General features: G+C 58.8%; 3 protein-coding genes across 27 annotated transcripts; 2 read left to right on the forward strand and 1 right to left on the reverse strand.

The window, feature by feature from the left end:
* Positions 1-50: 50 nt before the first annotated feature.
* On the reverse strand, positions 51-5,586 carry ANKZF1 (ankyrin repeat and zinc finger peptidyl tRNA hydrolase 1). Of its 20 annotated transcripts, none has more exons than XR_014948231.1 (15): positions 5,407-5,586; positions 5,152-5,261; positions 4,864-4,966; positions 4,472-4,656; positions 4,095-4,210; positions 3,853-4,006; positions 3,369-3,637; positions 3,145-3,243; positions 2,764-2,922; positions 2,567-2,683; positions 1,640-1,913; positions 1,210-1,321; positions 914-1,081; positions 751-821; positions 51-612 (listed from the first exon to the last, which is right to left on the reverse strand). XR_014948231.1 is itself a non-coding variant. In XM_015868973.3 (15 exons), the coding sequence occupies exons 1-15, from the start codon at positions 5,519-5,521 to the stop codon at positions 492-494; spliced, it is 2,127 nt and encodes a 708-aa protein (XP_015724459.3). In that variant the 5' UTR covers positions 5,522-5,586; the 3' UTR covers positions 51-491. The 20 variants fall into 20 exon arrangements, 7 of the variants coding, with proteins under 7 accessions (XP_015724459.3, XP_015724458.3, XP_015724457.3 ...); XR_014948230.1 differs by having other exon boundaries at positions 2,567-2,686; XR_014948233.1 differs by having other exon boundaries at positions 3,103-3,243.
* A 134-nt stretch (positions 5,587-5,720) lies between these two features.
* ATG9A (autophagy related 9A) lies at positions 5,721-14,239 on the forward strand. Of its 2 annotated transcripts, none has more exons than XM_085553060.1 (14): positions 5,721-5,876; positions 5,984-6,027; positions 6,522-6,586; positions 6,853-7,014; positions 7,112-7,253; positions 8,222-8,970; positions 9,360-9,513; positions 9,695-9,874; positions 10,499-10,744; positions 11,041-11,261; positions 11,361-11,478; positions 11,631-11,850; positions 11,991-12,133; positions 12,223-14,239. In XM_085553060.1, exons 1-14 carry the CDS (start codon positions 5,774-5,776, stop codon positions 12,460-12,462), a joined length of 2,787 nt encoding a protein of 928 aa, XP_085409186.1. In that variant the 5' UTR covers positions 5,721-5,773; the 3' UTR covers positions 12,463-14,239. The 2 variants fall into 2 exon arrangements, with proteins under 2 accessions (XP_085409186.1, XP_015724452.1); XM_015868966.3 differs by having other exon boundaries at positions 12,242-14,239.
* Positions 14,240-14,719: 480 nt separating this feature from the next.
* On the forward strand, positions 14,720-20,166 carry ABCB6 (ATP binding cassette subfamily B member 6 (LAN blood group)). 5 transcript variants are annotated; one of them, XM_085553100.1, is made up of 21 exons: positions 14,720-14,777; positions 15,033-15,288; positions 15,398-15,929; positions 16,090-16,227; positions 16,329-16,518; positions 16,727-16,819; positions 16,912-17,104; positions 17,188-17,309; positions 17,381-17,490; positions 17,563-17,628; positions 17,727-17,852; positions 17,937-18,013; positions 18,099-18,162; positions 18,246-18,331; positions 18,447-18,504; positions 18,646-18,750; positions 18,832-19,006; positions 19,223-19,335; positions 19,421-19,515; positions 19,715-19,783; positions 19,860-20,166. In XM_085553100.1, the coding sequence occupies exons 3-21, from the start codon at positions 15,414-15,416 to the stop codon at positions 19,984-19,986; spliced, it is 2,523 nt and encodes an 840-aa protein (XP_085409226.1). In that variant the 5' UTR covers positions 14,720-14,777; positions 15,033-15,288; positions 15,398-15,413; the 3' UTR covers positions 19,987-20,166. The 5 variants fall into 5 exon arrangements, with proteins under 5 accessions (XP_085409226.1, XP_085409224.1, XP_085409223.1 ...); XM_085553098.1 differs by having other exon boundaries at positions 15,033-15,188; XM_085553097.1 differs by lacking the exon at positions 15,033-15,288 and having other exon boundaries at positions 14,720-14,967.
* The last annotated feature ends 30 nt before the right edge of the window (positions 20,167-20,196 follow it).

The raw sequence follows: 20,196 nt of genomic DNA on the forward strand, positions 1-20,196 counted from the left end.
TGTGGGTCTAGTTGGTACTTAGGAAAAGGCACCCTTATACACCTAAGGGGTTGAACGCAACTCTTTATTAACAATGCAGGCAGAGGAGGTAGTTGTTAACATGATATGGCTGAGACTCAGTGGCTTCCAGAAGGAAGGACAATATACAGGTGAGAAGGTACCTGCAGGCATAGGGGCTCAAGGCTGCAGAGTTTGTACCAATCAGGATCTGTACTACCACCCCAAGCAGCAGCCTGCAAGGTACCCAGCAGAAAAGCAGGCAGTAGGACTTCCTAGCTGGAACCAGTCCTGGTCTTTTGCACTAACATGTGCAGGCCTTGCTTGTTACTACCTTGAGTCACACTCATGCTGCAGCTTCTCAGTCTTGTGAAAACTGCTGCAGAGAGTGATGTGACCAGCTCAGTCCCTCTTACCAGCATTACTCTACAGCCAGTGCTCAGCCATGTCTCCACCATGTGGGTCCCTGGCTGCCATGATGGCAGCCCCCACCCTTATGTGTGGTTGGCCCGGGCCCGGCGGTGGGTTTGCAGGCAGGCCGTGGAGCAGAAAGAGAAATCAAGGTAATGGAATGGGATCCGGCCCAGCAGGGACTCTCCACAGTACCAGCAGCGGCTGCAGGGAAAGAGCAGAAGTGGCCTTGAATGGACACATTCATATAATAGAATCATAGTGTCACAGGTTAACCATCTGTGGTTGTTAAGCTTATCCTGGACCATCATGTGCAGAGCTGGCTGCCTACAAGCTGCCTACCTGATGTTGGAAAGAGCTGTACTGCCATTCTTCATCTGTTCAGACAGCCTCCGCTCAGCAGCTAGGGCCCTCTGGGGAGCAGAGAGATAGGTCAGCCCCCAAGGCTTGCTGAGCCAGAGCCCACTGCATCAGGTTGGTTCCTCTCCCCTGTGCGAGGCCTTACCTTTTCCCTATCAGACAGGGCTGCAAACTGCTGCTTCTCTTCCTTCTCCTGCTCCAAGCGCTGCTGTTCCTCCCGCTGTGCCTGTTCCCGTTGCTTCCGCTGGGCTTTCTGTGCCCGCTTTTTCTCCATCTTTTTGGCTTCCATCTCCGTAGTCAGGGGGCCAGGTACCTGGGGCAGCGTAGGCAGGGGGCAGTCAGTCAGCATCTCCCTCAGAGAAAGAGGCAAAGGCACGAGGAGGTGAGAGCAGGATGCTGGGGTGTGGCTGAAGGCCATTTTGCTCAGGGGCAGGTGCCCACCTTGGCACGACTGTAGTCGTACTTGTCTGGGTGGTCCACCATGAATTTGCGGAAGGCATTGCGTGTTGGTTTGTCAGCAGAGATGCAGTAAGGGGTCTTCTCCTGCCTGTCTCTGCAAGATGAGAAACAGCAGCTCAGCCCTATGGTATTACTGCTGGTTTCTCATTGGGCTGTGATATAGAACAATCTAGGGTATTGGAGCCAAGGAGGGTAAGGTTGAATACCCCCACACCATGATTCCCCAAATCCTCTCCTTGCATTTCTAAAGGTAAATCTCACCCCAAACATAGAGATAAAACCAGCAGTCCTGACCAACCCCAGCTTGTCCCCCAGGACAAGGCTGGCATCAGCCTCACGTAACTGCAACAGGAGAGAGTTGCTGGACTCCCACAGCAGTGGCCATCAACTGTATGATGCCTTGTGGCCATACCTGAGTGCAGGGTCAGCCCCTGCTTCCAGCAGCAGGCACACAGCTTCAGCCCTCCCTGCACGTGCAGCCACATGAAGCAGGGTAAAGCCACATTCATCTACAGGCTGGTTGAGCAGGGAGTGGGGCAGACCCAGGGGTTGTTCATCATCCCCATCCTTGCTGTCCCCCACTGGGCCCCTGTTCTCTGGTACACCCAGGAGGTGCCTCAGTGTCCCCACATCCCCCATCTTGCAGGCTGTGAACAGGGCATCACGGAGCTGGGTCTGGGGGTCTCCTGTGAGAGAAGAACAGGAGGAGAAATCTGATGCTACAGGGCCATTTAGTCCAGGAAACCAACACGTTGCTGTTAAAGCATTGTCCTGCTAGCTGCATATGAGTATGTAGCAGAAATGCTAAGTCATGGCCTGAAGCAGTGATTGAACACCTGGTAGGAAGGCAGGGCCAACCCAGAGGAGCTCAGGTGCATGCAATGCATTGAGTGACAGGAAGGGAGCCAGGATCCACCCCTTCCCAGACCTCATTTAAGGGCTGGCAGTGGAGGTGAGGGCATCTCTTGCTGGAGATCCCTGCGTAACTGAGGCCTTCCAAAGGTAAGCAGCTCTTTTCTTTCATTTCTGTATCCATGGTTGCTGCATTTGGGCTCATTCTCATTTGCTGCAGCTAAAGATTTTGCCACCCCAATATTATTGTGGTACCGTTGTAACAGAGATCTCTGCTGCTCTCTAATCTCATCTATTCAGGTGGAAACACTATGGTTTGGTTACTGTTCTGTGAGCACTGCATGTCTGAAGGCATGTGGCTACTTTACAGCCACCCTGGCACTCAACTGCTCCAAGTACCTGCACAACAACTTGCTCTTCACCCCACTGCAAAGTATGCAGCATACAGGGCAGGTGCTCACCTAGCCAGGCTCCCAACTCCACTCACCTTCAGTCTCCCAGGGAAGGGGCTCAGCTCCAGGCTTCCCCTGCAGCTCTGTAACCAGCTCCAGGCTGGGCTGCCCTCCCTGGGTTCCACAGCATCCTGTCCCTTCAGCATGGAGCCCTGCTGTGAGAGCGAATGGTAAGGAAGCCCAGCCAGCCCCTGAGGCATGGCAGACCCTTCCCCCGTGCCTTCCCCCTCACCATTCTCCATCTTTTTATTCCTTTTCTTCCGCCTTTTGCGGTTTCTCTTGGGCACCACTTCAAACTCCCGGAGGTCCAAGGTCCCTATTGTTACTTCCACAGTTTCCAGTTCCCCTGCTGGACTCTCTTCCTCCTCTTCTTCCTCTTCCTCCCCTGGGGCTGATGAGAGTGAAAGGACAGGACAACCCCATATGCAGCATGAATTATCTGGGGCTTTCAGATAAGCACACCTTCCCCTTCCACCCAGCAGGAAGCCTTTTTCAGCAGATTCCCCTCTGTGGTGTCTTGCCCTGTTACAGGGCTGAAAATCTCATTAAAAAAAACAGACCACCTCCCCACCTTGCTCTGAGCCATGTCTCCCTCCATGTTTGAATTCACCACCTGTGTCCATCTGCAGGGAATCCATCTCAGCCGCCCGCTGTTTCTTCTGCCAGACTTTCCGTGGGGACCCAGTGATGTCCTCCAGTGGCGTGTCCTTCCCTAGACAGCAAGGGTGTCATTGCCCAGAGATGGGGTGCACCTCATGCCCCAAAGGGATGGAGAGCAGGAGAACCACTAGATGTGCCCAGCACTCCAGGGTCCCATGAGGGACCGTACAACCTCACCTGCACTGACCGCAGGTGTTGGGGCACCAGGGCCAGGCCAACTCACCAAACACCTGCAGGCTGGACAGCACAGCATGGACTCGCAGCACCTCCTTCAGGGTGGCCCTGCGTGTGCTGAGAGGGATGTGGCAGACACGGGGGTCTCCCCTACTGAGGTGGGGGTTCTTGCTATCAAAGAGCAGCGCCCGGTTGTGACGAGGGGCTCGGAGAAAGATGCGCTGAGCTTCCTTCAGGTGCTGCGCCCAAGTTGCCAAGAGGTTCTGAATATCCTGGAGAAGAAAGGAAGGCTCTATGGAGTCCTGAGTGGGCACCAGCAGCTCTGGAACAGGCAGATTCAAGAAATGGCAGCCTCAATTGGATCCTGACCCAGTTCTGGAGCTCATAGTCCACATATGAACTCCAACAGCAGCACGGCACCATTGCACAGAGCTGGTTGCCAACCACATTTCCCTACTGAAAGCTCAAGCCTGTGGTCCATTCTCACCTTGAGCAGTGCAGCTTCATTGTAACGCCGCAGGGAGGCTCCTGCTGATCTGGGTGCTGACCCTGGGGTCTGGGCATCCCTTAGGCTCTGGGCTGTGCCCCTCCGGGCTCGCACAGTGTAGCGGTGGAAGGTCTTGTGTTCCTGCACCTGGGGGCTACAGAGAAGGGAAGGGCCCATCCAACAGCTGGCCACACTTGTCCCTGCCCACAGAGACAACCTCAGCCTTGTGCCTTTGTACTCACCCACGGAACACGGCTCCTGCAAAGTGCCCGCCACCCATCATCAGTACAACCCAGCATGTGTTTGCATTGAGGCTCTGCAGTGACGCTATCAGCTCTGCTGGCTCCTCGCTGCCGCCCTGAGACACAAACACTCCTGCTCACATCTATGGGATCATCCCATTACTCCTCGCTGTCCCCAAGACAAAGGCCATTCCCTCTGCTGGCACATGCACAGTCCTAGTCATGCTGCTGGGGGCATCTCAGCTGCAGCGAACCTGAGGCACCAGACTTCTCCCTTCCCTTCAAGGGGCCCCAGGGACTTCCAGGCAGATGTCTGTACCACAGTGCCACCCCTCTTCTCTGGGGCCCATTCTTCTACAAGCTGGTCTGTGACTTGCCTTCCCAGTGCTCAGTATGCAGCGATAGGCAGAGATGAGCTGTCCCCTTGCATTGCGGAGCAGCACCTTGTGGGAGCGGGGATGCTGGGGGGTGGCAGGGCTGTTGCTGGCAGGGGGAGGTGATTCTGACTCGCTGCTTGCATCGGAGCTCTCTGAATCTGACCCTGAGATGCTGGAAATATCACCTGCAGCAAAGAGAAAATGGAGCAATGGAGGAAGACAAAGATAAATAGAAAGTTTGCAGGTGGTTCCGGGGACCAGCCCACAGCCCTGATGGATCAGACAGATGAAAAAGACTGTGAACATGTACAGGCACCTGGAGGCTTCACTCCCAGACAGAACAGCAAAGTCACCATTAGTCTGGGCCCTGCTGAAGCAGCCCCATTCCTCACCTGCTCTGCTCTTCTCCTCAAATTCTTCCACTGGCAGCGCCCGGCGGCCTCGGAGTCGCTGCTTCAGGTTGAAGCGGTGCCAGTCAAGTCGGTAGTGCTCAGTCTGTGAAGGGAAGAGTGAGCCAAGCAAGGTGCTGGTGCTTGACAGAAGCCACAGCTACCAAAGGCCCCACGGTGACAGAGTCCAGCAGCCATAACAACCCTGTGGCTGCAGTGATCCCGGGCAGGCAATCACTGTGTATCATGGAGTCCCTGTATATCGCCCAGCAGCCATAACATCCCGCTCACCTGCTCCTCCCGGCTGCCGAACTGCTGCCCGCAGGTGAAGCAGCACATCCGCTCCGGCACCTCGGGGGCTGTGCCGGCCTTGTCCGCTGCGTGGGGGGCTGCGGGCTGCCCTGCAAGGAGAAGGAGAGGACGGGACTGTGCAGCCACACAGGGCAGCAGAGGAGCCCCACACAGGCACAACAAGGCAACAGAGGGAGCCCAGGGGACCCTCGGGCCATAGGGCGAGGCCTGCCCCTCACACAGAGCACAACGCACCGTGTGTGTCCGCAGCCGACGGACTGGCATTGAACCCGCTGACGAGGGTCAGCCCGTGCAGGAGGGCGGGGTCCAGCGCGGCCTGGAACACCGACGTGCTCTGTGTGGCCGCCATGGCCCCGCTCAGTTCCCAGCACACCCCGGAGCCGCCATGGCCGCCGGGCTGCACCGGAAGTGCAGGCCGCATTCACGGCGCTCTCCCTACGGGTCGCCGCGAGGCTCATCCCACCTACCCTCCCTCCCGCTCTCCGATTGGCCCGGCGCGGACCCGCCCCTCGATCTCCATTGGGCGGCGCGGCTGCCAGTCGCGCTGTGGGGGCGGGGCCGGGCCCGGGGCTCGGTCCGGCTGTGGCGGCGGGTCCCGGCCATGGCCCAGCTGGAGACGCAGTACCAGCGGCTGGAGAGCTCGTCCACAGAGTCACCGCCCGGCGGCGGAGACCTGCTCGTGCACGTCCCGGAGGGAGCGAAGTGTGAGCACGGGGAGCGGGACGGGGCGGCGGGACGGGCTGCGGCCCGGGCTGTGGGATATGGGCTGTGTGTGGGGCTATGGTGGTGACGCTGCCTCTCCTCCCCGCAGCTCCGTGGCACCACATCGAGAACCTGGACCTGTTCTTCTCTCGGATATCCTGACACCTGTGTGGGGATGGGGGACACGGGGGGCTGGCACTGAGGGGGCAATGGGACGGCGGCCGTGCTGTGCTGTGTCAGAGTGAAGCAGTCCCACAACTGTTACACAATCACAGAATGACCCGGGTTGGAAGGGACCTCAAGGATCATGTAGTTCCAACCCCCCTGCCTGGCAGGGCCACCAAACATACACCTTTACTAGATCAGGTTGCCCATGGCCCCGTCCAACCTGGTCTTGAACACCTCCAAGGACGGGGCATCCACAACCTCCCTGGGCAGCCTGTTCCAGTTCCTAACCTCTCTCCTAGTGAAGAACTTCCCCCTAACATCCAACCTAAATCTTCCCTCTTTTAACTTAAAACCGTTTCCCCTAGTCCTGCTATTATCAGCCCTATCCAAGAGTTTACTCCCCTCCTGGGAGTAAGTTCCCTTCAGGTATTGAAAGGCTGCAGTGAGGTCACGCTGTTCTCCTTGACTGTCGCCTTCACGTGTATAACTTGCATCAGAAGAATGGCTTCACCTGCATGCTCATCGGGGAGATCTTCGAGCTCATGTGAGTGAGGGCTGCCCTCGTGTTGGGGCTGCAACAGTGGCCGGGGAGCAGCTATGGGAGGCTGCCAAGCTCCTGCAGTTGAGAGGGTTCCTGTTACGATCCTCCTGTCAACCCAGTCCTGTGGTTCATCCTGTGTAACTGGTGCCCTTGATCTTCCTGCTGCCTGGCTGCATCTTCAACCCCCGTGTGCCCCTGTGCTCATGCCTGCTTCCCATTAGCAGGAGGCAGAAGGCTGCTCCCCTCATTATTTCTCTCTTTCTTCGCAGGCAGTTCATCTTCGTGGTGGCCTTTACCACCTTTCTCATTAGCTGCGTTGATTACGATATTCTTTTTGCCAACAAAGCGGTAAATCACAGCCAGCATCCCAGCGAGCCTATTAAAGTGACTCTACCAGATGCTTTCCTGCCTCCAAATGTCTGCAGTGCGAGGTAGGGGCAGCCAAGGCACTGCTGGTGCTCTCTCAGGGGCTGGTAACTCTTGCCCAGGGATCATCTCCCACTACTTCTGCCACCTTCTTTCTTGCAGAATCCAGGCGAACAGCTTCCTCATCTGCATCCTGGTGATCGCTGGAGTTTTCTGGATCCACAGGCTTGTCAAATTTATCTACAACATTTGCTGCTATTGGGAGATTCACTCTTTCTACATCAACGCCCTCAGGATCCCCATGGTAAGTAGGTGGGACAAGGGCTACATGTGGTACAGGATATGGGAGGCATTTGCTGTGCAGTGAGAAGCAGCTCACCTTCATTCCTCTGGAGCCAGCTTCTCCAAGAGACTTGCACTGAATGCTCAGTCCTCTGCTTCAGCTTTTCCCTGCATGGTTTTCCTTTCAGCTCCTTCTCCAGCAGCCAACTTGCTGCTTGTTACCCACCCTGCCCAGCCTGCCTCTCTCTGTGCTGGCACACGCATCTGCCATCTGCTGCTCCATATGTTTAGTCTTCTGTGGTGGCCTTTTTTGTGACAATTTTCAACATAGAAGGCATAAGTGAGGGTATTCTTGGACTTCCCTGGGAAGCAGACAGTATCGACTTCCTTGTTTACAGATTGGAAAGATGAGGCGTGGAGCTGTATAGTTGTTGAAGATCACACCGTTGATGAGTGTGGCAAAGCTGGGCTCTGAGGCTTGTGCATGCATCCTAGTCCTGAGTCCTTGCTCTGATGGACAGCACCAAAGGGTGTTTGTGTGTATTTGGACTAGAGGCTGTGTCTTGAGAGAGATGGGATGAGCCAAGAGGTTTGGTTTATCCCCAGCTTTCCCACAGGCTGCCTTTGGGGCTTTGGTTATGTTCCCATCCCCTATTCCTGCCTCCCTGCTGACTCCAAAGAGCAGGACTGTGAGCTCTGGGAGGGAGGACCCATGCCAGGCTGCACCTGCATTTGTGTCTAATGCACTGGCGTGTGAGTGGCTGGGAAACAGCCACCTATGCTATTCGAGGGGTAAAGGGCACTAGGGCATGGTTTGAGGCTTGCTGGGATGACTCAGGCTGAAGCAGTGCAGGAAGAGATGCCTGTTGCTGTGGTGTTGCTTGTGGCTCGTACACACCCCGAGGTGTGTATTGGTCCTGCTGTTGGAACGGGCTCAGCCCAGCCTCCATCCCTGGAGCCTGCCCCTAACCTCACTGCTTTCCCTTCCAGTCCAACCTGCCCTACTACACCTGGCAGGAGGTACAGGCCCGCATCGTGCAGATCCAGAAAGAGCACCAGATCTGTATCCACAAGAAGGAGCTGACAGAGCTGGATATCTACCACCGCATCCTCCGCTTCAAGAACTACATGGTGGCCATGGTGAACAAGTCACTGCTGCCCATCCGCTTCCGCCTGCCCCTGCTGGGAGACACTGTCTTCTACACGCGAGGGCTTAAGTATAACTTTGAGCTCATCTTCTTCTGGGGGCCTGGCTCACTCTTTGAGAATGAGTGGAGCCTGAAGGCTGAATACAAGCGGGCTGGGAACCGTCTGGAGCTGGCTGAGAAGCTCAGCACTCGCATCCTTTGGATTGGCATCGCCAACTTCCTCCTCTGTCCTCTCATCCTCATCTGGCAAATCCTCTACGCCTTCTTCAGCTACACAGAGATCCTGAAGAGGGAACCGGGCAGCCTGGGTGCCCGCTGCTGGTCTCTGTATGGCCGCTGTTACCTCCGTCACTTCAACGAGCTAGACCATGAACTGCAGTCACGTCTCAGCAAAGGTTACAAGCCAGCTTCCAAGTATATGAACTGCTTCATCTCCCCACTCCTCACTATTGTGGCCAAGAACGTGGCCTTCTTTGCTGGCTCCATCCTGGCAGTGCTCATCGCTCTCACCATCTATGATGAGGACGTGCTGGCGGTTGAACACGTCCTGACCACAGTCACCCTTCTTGGGGTGGGCATCACAGTGTGCAGGTAAGGAGGATCCATGCTGGACAGGGCTGGATGCTGCTTGCAGTATGGTAGGGGAGCAGTGAGGTTGATATTCTTCATTTGAGTGCATTCTTAGGTTACAAGTGGACGTGAATCTGTGTGAGTGAAGGGCACGGCTGGGGCGAGTCAGGGCAGGGCAGGCAGGAGAGGGGGCCAGTGCTGAACTTGGGCACAGTGGCTATGATGACGGCTTCAGTGTTGATATGATGGAAGTTGCTGGAGCCATACAACAACATCCCTGTGCTGGGCTGGCAGGAGGGTTTGGGTTGGAGTGAAGGCCACAGGTGAAGCTGTAATATGTGTCAGTCTCCCGTCATCCCTGGTTGAAATCTTCTAGGAATACTATGACGTTTCCCTATCTTACCCCTCAGGTCTTTCATCCCCGACCAGCACCTGGTGTTTTGCCCTGAGCAGCTGCTGCGAGTCATCCTGGCACACATCCACTACATGCCTGACCACTGGCAGGGCAATGCCCACCGCTATGAGACGAGGGACGAGTTTGCCCAGCTCTTCCAGTATAAAGCGGTGAGCCTGGCTTGCAGGGGGGTGGGATGGACACCCTCTCCCATCTCTGCATAGGCAGAGGAACAAGGTGGTTTTCCCAGTCACCGTGCTGCAGAAGGCAGCCTGGAGCTGGGGGTTGGCTTTGGGGCTGGCAAGTTTCATGACATCCTCACCCATATGCTGAACTCATCTTTATCCTCAGGTCTTCATCCTGGAGGAGCTTCTGAGTCCCATCATTACCCCCCTGATCCTCATCATCTGCCTGCGGCCCAAATCCTTGGACATCGTTGACTTTTTCCGCAACTTCACGGTGGAGGTGGTGGGGGTGGGTGACACCTGCTCCTTTGCCCAGATGGATGTGCGCCAGCATGGCCACCCTGCGGTAGGTCCTGAGGGGGTTGTTTTCATACCAGGACTCTCTCAGGAGGCATGAATGGGGGTGTTTGGATATCTAGGAAGTCTGACTTATAATAACTGATTGTAAAAGCTGGGCTGCTTTAATCCAGGAGAGAGGCAGCCTACTGGTTGGGGATGAGGTACATATTCCCTTTTACAAAGTCTGCTCTGGAGAGAAAGAAAATGAGTCTGTTTCTTGTGCCTGGAAATTTATGTTACTAATCAGGAAAGAGTTTCTAGTGACAGGGCCATGAAACCAGTAGGGGATGGATGCACTGTGGCAGACAACTTGCAAAAACAGCCATTTGTTGGCTATAGTTGCTCCTGCTTTGGGTTGGACAGCACAAAACAAAGCTTTCACCTCTGTGACTGGCCTTCACCTCTCTAGTTCCCTTCCAGCAATGCATATTTAGGGATGGAGAAGGAAGGTAGGCTGCAAAGGCTGAGCTGGCTATGGGGCTTTTGGTGTAGTGTGTGTCAACTGCTTGGAGCTATGGTCCATCATGCAGGTTGTGTGCTTTGTCCAGTCTAGCTGGCGTTCAGGATTCCTGGGCTTAGCACGGGTGTAAAGCAGATCCCAGTCTTCAGTCTCTCTCTTTGTGCTTCACAGTGGATGTCAGCGGGGAAGACGGAGGCCTCCATTTACCAGCAGGCTGAGGATGGCAAGACGGAGCTGTCCCTCATGCACTTTGCCATCACCAACCCCAAGTGGCAGCCACCCCGTGAGAGCACAGCTTTCATCGGCTTCCTGAAGGAACGGGTGCACCGGGACAGCAGTGTGGCACTGGCCCAGCAGGCTGTGCTCCCCGAAAACGCCCTCTTCAGCTCCATCCAGTCCCTGCAGTCCGAGTCAGAGGTGCCCAAGATGGTGGGGAATGTGGGAAGGTCCTGGAGTGCTGGCAAAGTGTGATAATCAGGCCTTCGGGACAGACTTTGTCCTTATCTGGGCTGTGTCCAGGGGTGCAATATGATGGATCAGCACTCACTGGGACTAATTCTGGCTCTTTAAGGAAGGGCAGCTGGGTTTCCTGTGCCCTGTGAAGTGGGAAAGGGACTAAAGAGAGCTGGGATCCTTCAGTTTTGTCTCAGTGGTGGGGGTTTTGTCTCCAAGTCTGTGCAGGCAGTGATTCTCTTTCTCTTTTGTCTCTGCAGCCTCACAGCCTGATTGCCAATGTGATAGCAGGCTCCTCAGTGCTGGGATTCCACATGGGCCGTGATGGACAGGCCTCTCGTCATCTCTCCGAAGTGGCTTCAGCCCTGCGTTCCTTCTCCCCACTCCAGTCTGCCCAGCAGCCCTCTGGTGGCTTTCAGACAACAGGAAGGGATGGAGAGGGAACCCAGCCTCGTGGTTCCAGTGCCATGACAGCCTCTGGGTAAGAGCATGCGGTGGCCTTCACTGCCTGACCCTAGAGCAGAGAGAGGCTTGGTGGTATCTGCAGCCACATAAACATCACTCTTGTTTCCCATGGCAGTGCTGATGCGAGGACTGTGAGCTCGGGGAGCAGTGCCTGGGAGGGTCAGCTGCAGAGCATGATCCTGTCAGAGTATGCCTCCACTGAGATGAGTCTCCACGCACTCTACATGCATGAGGTGAGTTGAGCTAACCAGAGGGGATGTGGGCCCAGGGCAGGCAGGACTGGAGTGCCCTGCTTTGGGTGGCTTGGATTGGCTGGAAGAGCCTTGCTGGGGAGAGGGTGCATTGGGGCATCTGTAGCTGACCCACCTGTATCTTGGCTGTGCAGTTGCACAAGCAGCATGCCCAGATGGAGCCCGAGCGGCACACCTGGCACCGGCGAGAGAGTGACGAGAGTGGTGAGAGCACCCATGAGGAGCTGGATGCTCAGCGAGGTGCCCCCGTCCCCCTCCCTCGCTCTGCCAGTTACCCCTTCTCATCTCGGCAGCCTGCTGAGGAGACAGCCACGTTGCAGACGGGCTTCCAGCGACGGTATGGCGGCATCACAGGTATGGGAGCCGGAGCAGAGGTCTGAACCTTCTGGTCACAGTCCCGTAACCCTTGTCCTGTAATACTGGCACAAGCAACATGCTTGTCTCTGAAGACTGACAGCCCCCCAGGTAGCTGATCCTCCTTGCCTTTCCTACAGACCCAGGCACAGTGCACAGAGCCCCATCACACTTCTCCCGCCTCCCACTGGGAGGCTGGGCTGAGGATGGGCAGTCAGCGAGACACCCAGAGCCTGTGCCAGAGGAGAGCTCAGAGGATGAGCTTCCACCGCAGATCCACAAGGTAAGGGAGGAGGCTGTGGCAGACAGGGGCAGCAGGTGCTCTGGATGTCAGGCTGCAGACCAGCTGCCAGCAGCCCTTAAATGCTGAAGTCCTGTCTCTGTCTTGCAGGTATAGCCTTGCAGACCGGGGATCTCGTGGGGGTTGCAGACTGGAAGCCACCTGGGCAGCAGGATGTGGTGTCAGCCCAATTCCTCTCCTATCCCGAGGGGATAGGATGGTCATGGGCTCCATTTTGTTGCCATCGATTGCTGATGAGACAAAACTGCCAGGCCAGCAGCTTTGCGGTGGCGCCTTGTGTCCAGCCGTGTGTCAAGCCAACGTCACTCTGACTCTTGTGGGGTGAATGCGTGTGTGAGTACATACATGTGTCTGTGTTCACATCTGTGTCGTCCGTGTCGGAGGATCACTGCAGAGCCGCTGACAGAGCTGTGGATGGGCTTGGAGGTGGCAATGGCAGCTGCTGTTTGAAGGGATGTGACAAGGCAGCAGCTCCAGATGTCCGCCCGGAGCTGGGACCTGCCTTCGAAATGAAAGCAGGGATGGCTGGCAGCAGTGGGAGCTGTCGGAGCTGCCTTGCTCAGTCTGTAGCAGTGCTGGAACCACACCTGCAGCCCTGGGGAAGTGCCCTGCGCCATGTTCCACCTCGTGGAGAGGATCAATGTTGCACACCTCAGTCTGGAACGGGACAGCGGTGGGGCCCACCCCTCTCTGTGCACATGTGTGCTGCCCTGACACCCTGCAGCAGGATGATCCTCAGCTGCTGCTGTGTGTGTAGGGTTGGGAATAGCTCTGCTGCAGCTCCATCCCCAGCTCTCGTGACACCTGCCCTGTCCCAGGCATACAGGAGAGGGGTCCGTGGAGTGGCAGTCCTGGGTCTCTGTCCCTCCCCACTGGCAGCCCCCTGTGCCAGCCCTCTGTCCTGGGCTAGAATAGCACTTCCTGACCTGCATGGTGCTCGGTTGATGGGCTGCTCCCAGGCCCTCTCGCAGTGCCAAAGAGCTGGTGCAGCCTGATGTCCCCTGGGAGTGCACGTAGCCTGCTCGCAGCCCACAGTGAAGGTCTTGTGCTCTGTGCGCTGATTCCCTTCCCCCAGGCATCATAAAGGCCTTTTTCCTATGCCCGGTCTGTGATGCGTCAGGCCTGTTCTGTGATATCAGCCCTTTCCTCCTGCCCTAACAATGGCTTCAGTGTGTCCTGCCTCTCACCCAGGGGCTCCTGGCTCCTTTCCTTCCTTCCTGAAATCTTTTTGCGAGGATTGCTGTGGAGACCATAAGCTGAGCAGCTGCCTCATGTCATGTCATGGAGGGGGCAGGGAAGAAGGGGTACCTTGAACCCTGAAGTGAGAGGCAAACCACAGCCCAACCTTGATGTGATGGAAGGGTGTGAATCAGGATCTTGGCTTTACAGCACGGCCTTGGCCAGCCCTTCGCTCGGATCGTGCTGTTTTCCCTCATCTCTTGCAGTGGCTGCTTGCGAGGACCTACATCTCAGCTGCCCTTGCCCGGCTTTATTCCACCTCCCTGGCTCTTGTTGCCTGCAGGAGAGACTCCTTGCTTTTTCTATGCCCTGCCCTTCCCCTTCCTGGAGCACAGGTGACCTTTCTCTCCCTGCCAGGCTATTGCCCCGTGCCCTTTGTGCCTGGTGCAGCAGCAGGGACAGGAGGGAGGGGATGGCAAGCAGGGCTGGCTCTGCACCTCACATCCGTGGGCTGCCCTGCTGGTTGTAACTGCAGCCGTTCTAACACCCTTTATTTCCCTGCCTCCATGGGAACCGTAAGCGATGGTGATGTCCTTTGTGCTGCCTGGGCTCCCTCTAGGCACAGTGGGCAGTGCTTGGAGCCTGCAATACACAGTGAGGGGGTTTCAGAGGCTGTGCTCTGGAGGGAAGGAGAGCCCTTTTGCTGGGCTAATGGGAAGGACAGGCAGGGCAGGAGTCCTCGCTGCATGTTGTGCTTGTGTCGTCGGTGTCCCCTGTGCATGGCGAGCCGCAATTCTACATCTCCTTCCTGGGTCGGTGGGCCCGGGGCGCCCAGGGGGGGTGGTGCTGCAGCCCCGCGCCCTCACTGTACAGCTGTCTTGCCATCCAATAAAGATGGGCTGTGTCATCTGTCTGCCTATGAGTGTCACAGCGGCGTGGGGGGGCAGCGATGGTGCCGGGCACCCCGGTGCCCGCGGAGCGTGATTGTAAGGCGGTGAGGAGCCAAACCGGCCGGATTTAGGGCTCAATTTACTGGGACCACGCGGGGGGGGGGGCAGAGCCGCCGTGCCGCAGCAGCGAGGGGGCCTCGAAGGGACTCGGATCCGTGCGGTGAAGGAGCAGCAGCTGAGCGCCCGTCGGGCCGGCGGCCAGAGGGAGCTATAAATACCGGCAGCGCTCCGTCCTGCCCGACCTCTAACAGCGCGCCGGGCTATCGCCGTGCCGCACAACCGGGCTGCTCGTCGCGATAAGCAGCGCCGGCTCCGGTCCCCCACGGCGACACCCCACCTGGGAGCGCTTCGGGGGCGGGGTGGGACGCGATCCGTGGAGCCGGGGGACGGGGGGAAGGAAGGAAGGCCGTGCTGCGGGGCGGGGAGCGGGGCGGGGAGCGGAGCGGGGCGGTGCTACGGCCTGCGGGAGGCACGGGGAGCGGAGCGGAGCGGGGCAGGTGAGCGGGACAGGGGCTCGGGGGGCGGCGGGACGGCGGGCATGGGAACGGGAACGGGAACGGGAACGGGAACGGCGGAGCGGTCGGAGCCGCGATGCGCTCGGGAAGCGGCCCCTGCGCGGCTCCCACGGCGCCGGTGCCGGCCCGGCGTGTCCCTGCGCGTTGCCGGCGTTACTCGGTGTATTTCCTCGTGCGTTGTCCCGTGCTTTATCCTGCGTTTTCTCCACGCGTTGCCCCTTGTTTTTCCCCACGCAGTGCTCTGCCGTTCCCCACGTGTCACCCCTGCGTTCCCCGCCGCGTTCCCCACCCGCAGAGCGCTCGGGAGCATCCCCCTGCCCGGAGCGGTGCCTCTGTATCCCTGCAACGGTGGCAGCGCTGAGCGCTCACTGACCCGACGTCCAAGTGCACGGGGTGACTCTCCCCCCAACCTTTCTCCCCCTTCAAGCCACCAAGTGCAGTGCCAGGCCACAGAGCTGACCCCAACCGCTGCTCATGCTCTGCTGCACACAGAGTGTGTCCCACATGGGTTCACCCCCACCACTGCCCCCTGCCTGGCCGTGCCATCCTGCCCTACAGTTGCAGCCTTGCAGCACCCTGAGACCCCATCTTCTTCTCTCTAGCCACAGACCGGCCAGGATGGCGTTGCTGGAGGGATACTGCGAGCCCAACAGCTCCATGGCACAGGCCTGGGTGCAGCAGGGCTTCCAGCCCTGTTTCTTCTTCACGCTGGTGCCGGCCGTGCTGTTGAGTGTCTGCCTGCTGCTGGGTGCCCTGCAGTACGCCTGCTACGTCCGCTTTGGCCGTGCCATGGAGCCCAAGTACATCCCTCGCTCGCATCTTTACCGTGCCCAGGTCCTGCTGTCCTTGCTGCTGGCTCTGCTGCCCCTCGGTGGGCTGCTCTGGCAGCTGGGGGGCCCAGGGAGGCTCTATGGGTACATGGTGCTGTATACCTGCCTCTGGGCTGCTGCCTGGGGCTGCGCCGTCGCCCTCCTGCAGCTGGAGCACACGCGGGTGCTGGCAAATGACCGCACACGAGGCCACGGCACCGTCCTCCTCCTCTTCTGGGCTCTGGCCTTCGCTGCTGAGAACCTGACCCTGGTGTGCTGGAGGAGCCCGCTGTGGTGGTGGGCGCTGCAGGACACCCACCAGAAGGTTAGTGGGCTGCAGTGGGCTACGGGGGTGGTGGATTTTGGTGCTGACCTCCTCCTGGCACACGTGTGCTGGTGCCTGGTGTGTGCAGGTTGCACCACCACCCATCAGAGCTGAGCTGTGCTAGGGTGGGTGGTGGTGCTGAGCCCCTCTCTCTGTCCAGGTGCAGTTCAGCCTCTGGCTGCTGCGCTATGTCTGCACCTTCACACTCTTCATCCTGGGCATGAAGGCGCCGGGGCTGCCCCACAAGCCGTACATGTTGCTGATCAACGAGGAGGAGCGGGATGTGGAGAACAGCCAGGTGAGTCCCGGGGCTGGCTGGGAAGGGTGTGCCTGGGGTTGGGATGAGCTGCTCCAGGAGTTGGGCTCTTGGGGCTGATTGCTTGTCCTGTGCTCCCCCAGCCGCTGCTGCAGGATGCAGGCAGGACCAGCTCTACCTGGAAGGATTTCCGGAGGAAGCTGCGCCTGCTGGTGCCGTACATGTGGCCAAAGGGCAACCGCCTGCTGCAGGCGCTGGTGCTGTTCTGCATGGCGCTCATGGGGCTGGACAGAGCCATCAATGTCTTTGTCCCCATCTACTACAAGAACATTGGTGAGGGGCCTGGGGCTGCCCGGGGGATGCTGTGCTGCAGGATCATAGCCCACTGCTTCACCATGTGTCAGGGAGTGACCCCGGTGATGTGGGGGGGCACAGGGACCTGGCAGCAGCAGGGTACTGGGGCAGTGCTGGGTGCTGGGCTGGTCCTTATGGGGGCACCCGGTGGTGCTCTCTGCCCTGAGCCGTGCCATTCTCTCCTCAGTGAACGAGCTGACCGAGGGTGCTCCCTGGCACACCCTGGCCTGGACTGTCTGCATCTATGTGGGGCTGAAGCTCCTGCAGGGCGGAGGCGCTGGTAAGGACCACAAAGCATCTCCACAACATCCCTTGGCTGGGGATATCAAGGCAGGACCCGATCCCTGCTGACCATCCTGTGACACCCCGCAGGTTCCACCGGCTTCATCAGCAACCTGCGCACCTTCCTGTGGGTGTGGGTGCAGCAGTTCACCAACAGGCAGGTGCAGGTGCAGCTCTTTGCCCACCTGCACGGCCTGTCCCTGCGCTGGCACCTGGGCCGACGCACTGGTGAGGTGCTGCGCAGCGTGGACCGGGGCACCAGCAGCATCAACAGCCTGCTCAGGTCAGGACGCGTCTGCAGAGGGTCACCGTGCTCACCCCGCTGGGTTGACCTAATGGCACGTCCCCATCCTTCCTTCTTTCCAGCTACATCGTCTTCAGCATCGTCCCCACCATCGTGGACATCATCATCGGCATCGTGTACTTTACCTCCGTGTTCAGTGCCTGGTTTGGACTCATTATCTTTGTGTGCATGAGCCTCTACCTGAGTGAGTGGGGTCCTTGGGGTGCCGGGCCCTGCAGGGCTGCAGGCACCCACTGACACGCTGCTTTTCCTCAGCTCTCACCATCTTCATCACCGAGTGGAGGACCAAGTACCGGCGGGACATGAACACACGGGACAACGAGGCCAAGTCCCGTGCTGTGGACTCGCTGCTCAACTTTGAGACAGTAATGGTGGAGGGGTAGGGCTGGGCAGTGGGGGAGCAGGGTGGGTGCTGAGCCTGGCTCTGTGTCCCACAGGTGAAGTACTACAACGCGGAGAGCTATGAGGTGAACCGCTTCAATGATGCCATTCTCAAGTACCAGGTACGGGAGCTCAGCGCCCATCCTGGGGGAAGGAGCCTGGTAGGCACCTGTGGGGTAGATGGGGCTGGAGGTGTCACGGAGAACCTCTTCTCTCCCAGGTTTCCGAGTGGAAGGTCAGCGCCTCGCTGGGCCTCCTCAACCAGACCCAGAACCTGGTCATCGGGCTGGGGCTGCTGGCGGGGTCCCTGCTCTGTGCCTTCTTTGTCACTGAGGGGAAGCTGCAGGTAAGGCCGTGCCACTTGGGCAGCCCCTGCCTGGGGTCAGCCCCAGTGCTGCATGTGATGGGCCCTGTCCTCTGGCCCTTCCAGGTGGGGGATTTTGTCCTTTTTGGCACCTACATCATCCAGCTCTACACGCCTCTCAACTGGTTCGGCACCTACTACAGGTAGCGTGGGACTGTGGGGTGCCCTGTGCACGCGGAGCAGGGTGTGCTCCCCAAACCCTTCCCTCTGATCTTTGTCCCCCTCCAGGATGATCCAGAACTCCTTTGTGGACATGGAGAACATGTTTGAGCTCTTCCATGAGGAGCAGGAGGTGGGTGTCCCCCTCCTGAGCCCACTGCATGGCATGGCCCCATGTCCCTGCCCTGGGTCTGAGGCCACATCTCCATCCATCAGGTGAAGGATGCGGTGAATGCCAGGGAGCTGCACCTGGAGCACGGGCACATTGAGTTTGAGAACGTCCACTTCAGCTATGTTGATGGGTATGGGGCAGTGGGAAGGGATGGGCCAAGCTATGGCACCTGGTACCAGGATGTGGGGCAGGGGAAGTGGCCCCAAACACTTCTCCATCTCCATCATCCCCGTCTTGCTCCCTAGGAAGGAAATCCTGCGGGACATCTCCTTCTCTGTGATGCCTGGGCAGACCTTGGCCCTGGTGAGAGCCATGGGATGGGATGGGGGGCAGAGGGGCTGGAAAGGATGGGCTGTGGCAACCTTCATTGAGGGCAGCCCTTCTTTGCCCAGCAGCCAGGGGCACTGTGGCATCTCCAAATAAATCCTTTTACCTCCGGTGCAGGTTGGGCCTTCAGGCTCAGGGAAGAGCACCATTATCCGCCTGCTCTTCCGCTTCTACGACGTGCGGGGTGGCTGCATCCGCATTGACAGGCAGGACATCTCCCAGGTATGGGCACTGCAGGGGCTGGGGGGCACAGCGGGGCTGGGGGATGGCCAAGCCTCACCCCCTGAGCTATCCCCCCTCCAGGTGAAGCAGGCGTCACTGCGCGCCCACATTGGGGTGGTGCCCCAGGATACCGTGCTCTTCAACGACACCATCGCCAACAACATCCGCTATGGGCGAGTGCAGGCCACTGATGAGGAGGTGCAGGAGGCAGCACGGGCTGCCGACATCCACGACCGCATCCTCTCCTTCCCTGATGGTGAGACCCTGCAGCCCCTTCCTGGCTCCATAGCAACCCACTGGGGCCCACGAGGTGACATCCCGCCTGGGGTCACCCGTGCAACCCCGTGTGCCCTTGCCTTCTTCATGGCAGAATGAGCCTCTGGGCAGGGGCAGCCCCATGCAGCACAGCCCCGGTCCTTATCCCTTTCCTGGAGGGGACTGGCACATCTTGTGGCTGTCCTTATGCCTGCAGGGTACAGCACCCAGGTGGGGGAGCGGGGGCTGAAGCTGAGTGGGGGGGAGAAGCAGCGTGTGGCCATCGCCCGCACCATCCTGAAGGGTCCCCGCATCATCCTGCTGGACGAGGTAATGGCACTAACCCCTTCCATGCCCCCCCCCCAGCAGCAGCCCCATCCCACAGCTGCCCCTTGCCCATGTTCTTCTCTCACAGGCCACCTCCGCGCTGGACACGGAGACTGAGAGGAACATCCAGGCCTCCCTGGCCAAGGTGTGCGCCCAGCGCACCAGCATTGTTGTTGCACACAGGTAGGGATGGACAGGGCTGGTCCAGCTACCACAACCCTCCTGCAAGGGTTGGCAAGAGAGGGGCAAACCCCGCAGCCACGCTGCAGCATTCTCTGATGCAGCATCCTTGGGGCAGCACCAAGGGCTGGCTGCTAACTGCAGGGACCCTCCTTGCACCCAGCACACTCCTCATGCTGTGCAAACCCCTTTTTGCATGCAGGCTCTCCACCATTGTGGGCGCAGACCAGATCCTGGTGCTCAAGGATGGGCGCATCGCTGAACGTGGGAGGTGAGTACAGGGGCTTTTGGTGCCGCCCCTCCCTGGGGTCCTCCAGGGCAGCCCACAACCCCCTTTCTCCCCACAGGCACGAGGAGCTGCTGCAGAAGGGTGGTGTGTACGCCAGCATGTGGCTGCAGCAGCAGGCGGGGGACGAGGGCGAGAGCAAGGAGCATCACACCGAGAAGCCCCCCAGCAGCAAGAAGGGGCCGTGAGCGCGGCTGGGGGCTCTGCTATTGGACTGACCAAGGGGTGGGCACCCGTGGTGCTGGGACTCCGCTGCTGGCTGTGGCTACCTGTGTGTGCTGGGAGCTGCAGGGCCTGGCCTGGACACTCCGTTTGTACCTGTTTGTTCTGCTGTGGTGTAGTTTCTTAAACAAGGTCCTTCCCAGCTCTGCGCTGTGTGCTCTGGGCAGGGGTGCGCC

Source organism: Coturnix japonica, chromosome 7 (assembly GCF_054131305.1).
Source record: "Coturnix japonica strain WE chromosome 7, WE-NBRP24, whole genome shotgun sequence".
NCBI classification, from domain to species: Eukaryota; Metazoa; Chordata; class Aves; order Galliformes; family Phasianidae; genus Coturnix; species Coturnix japonica.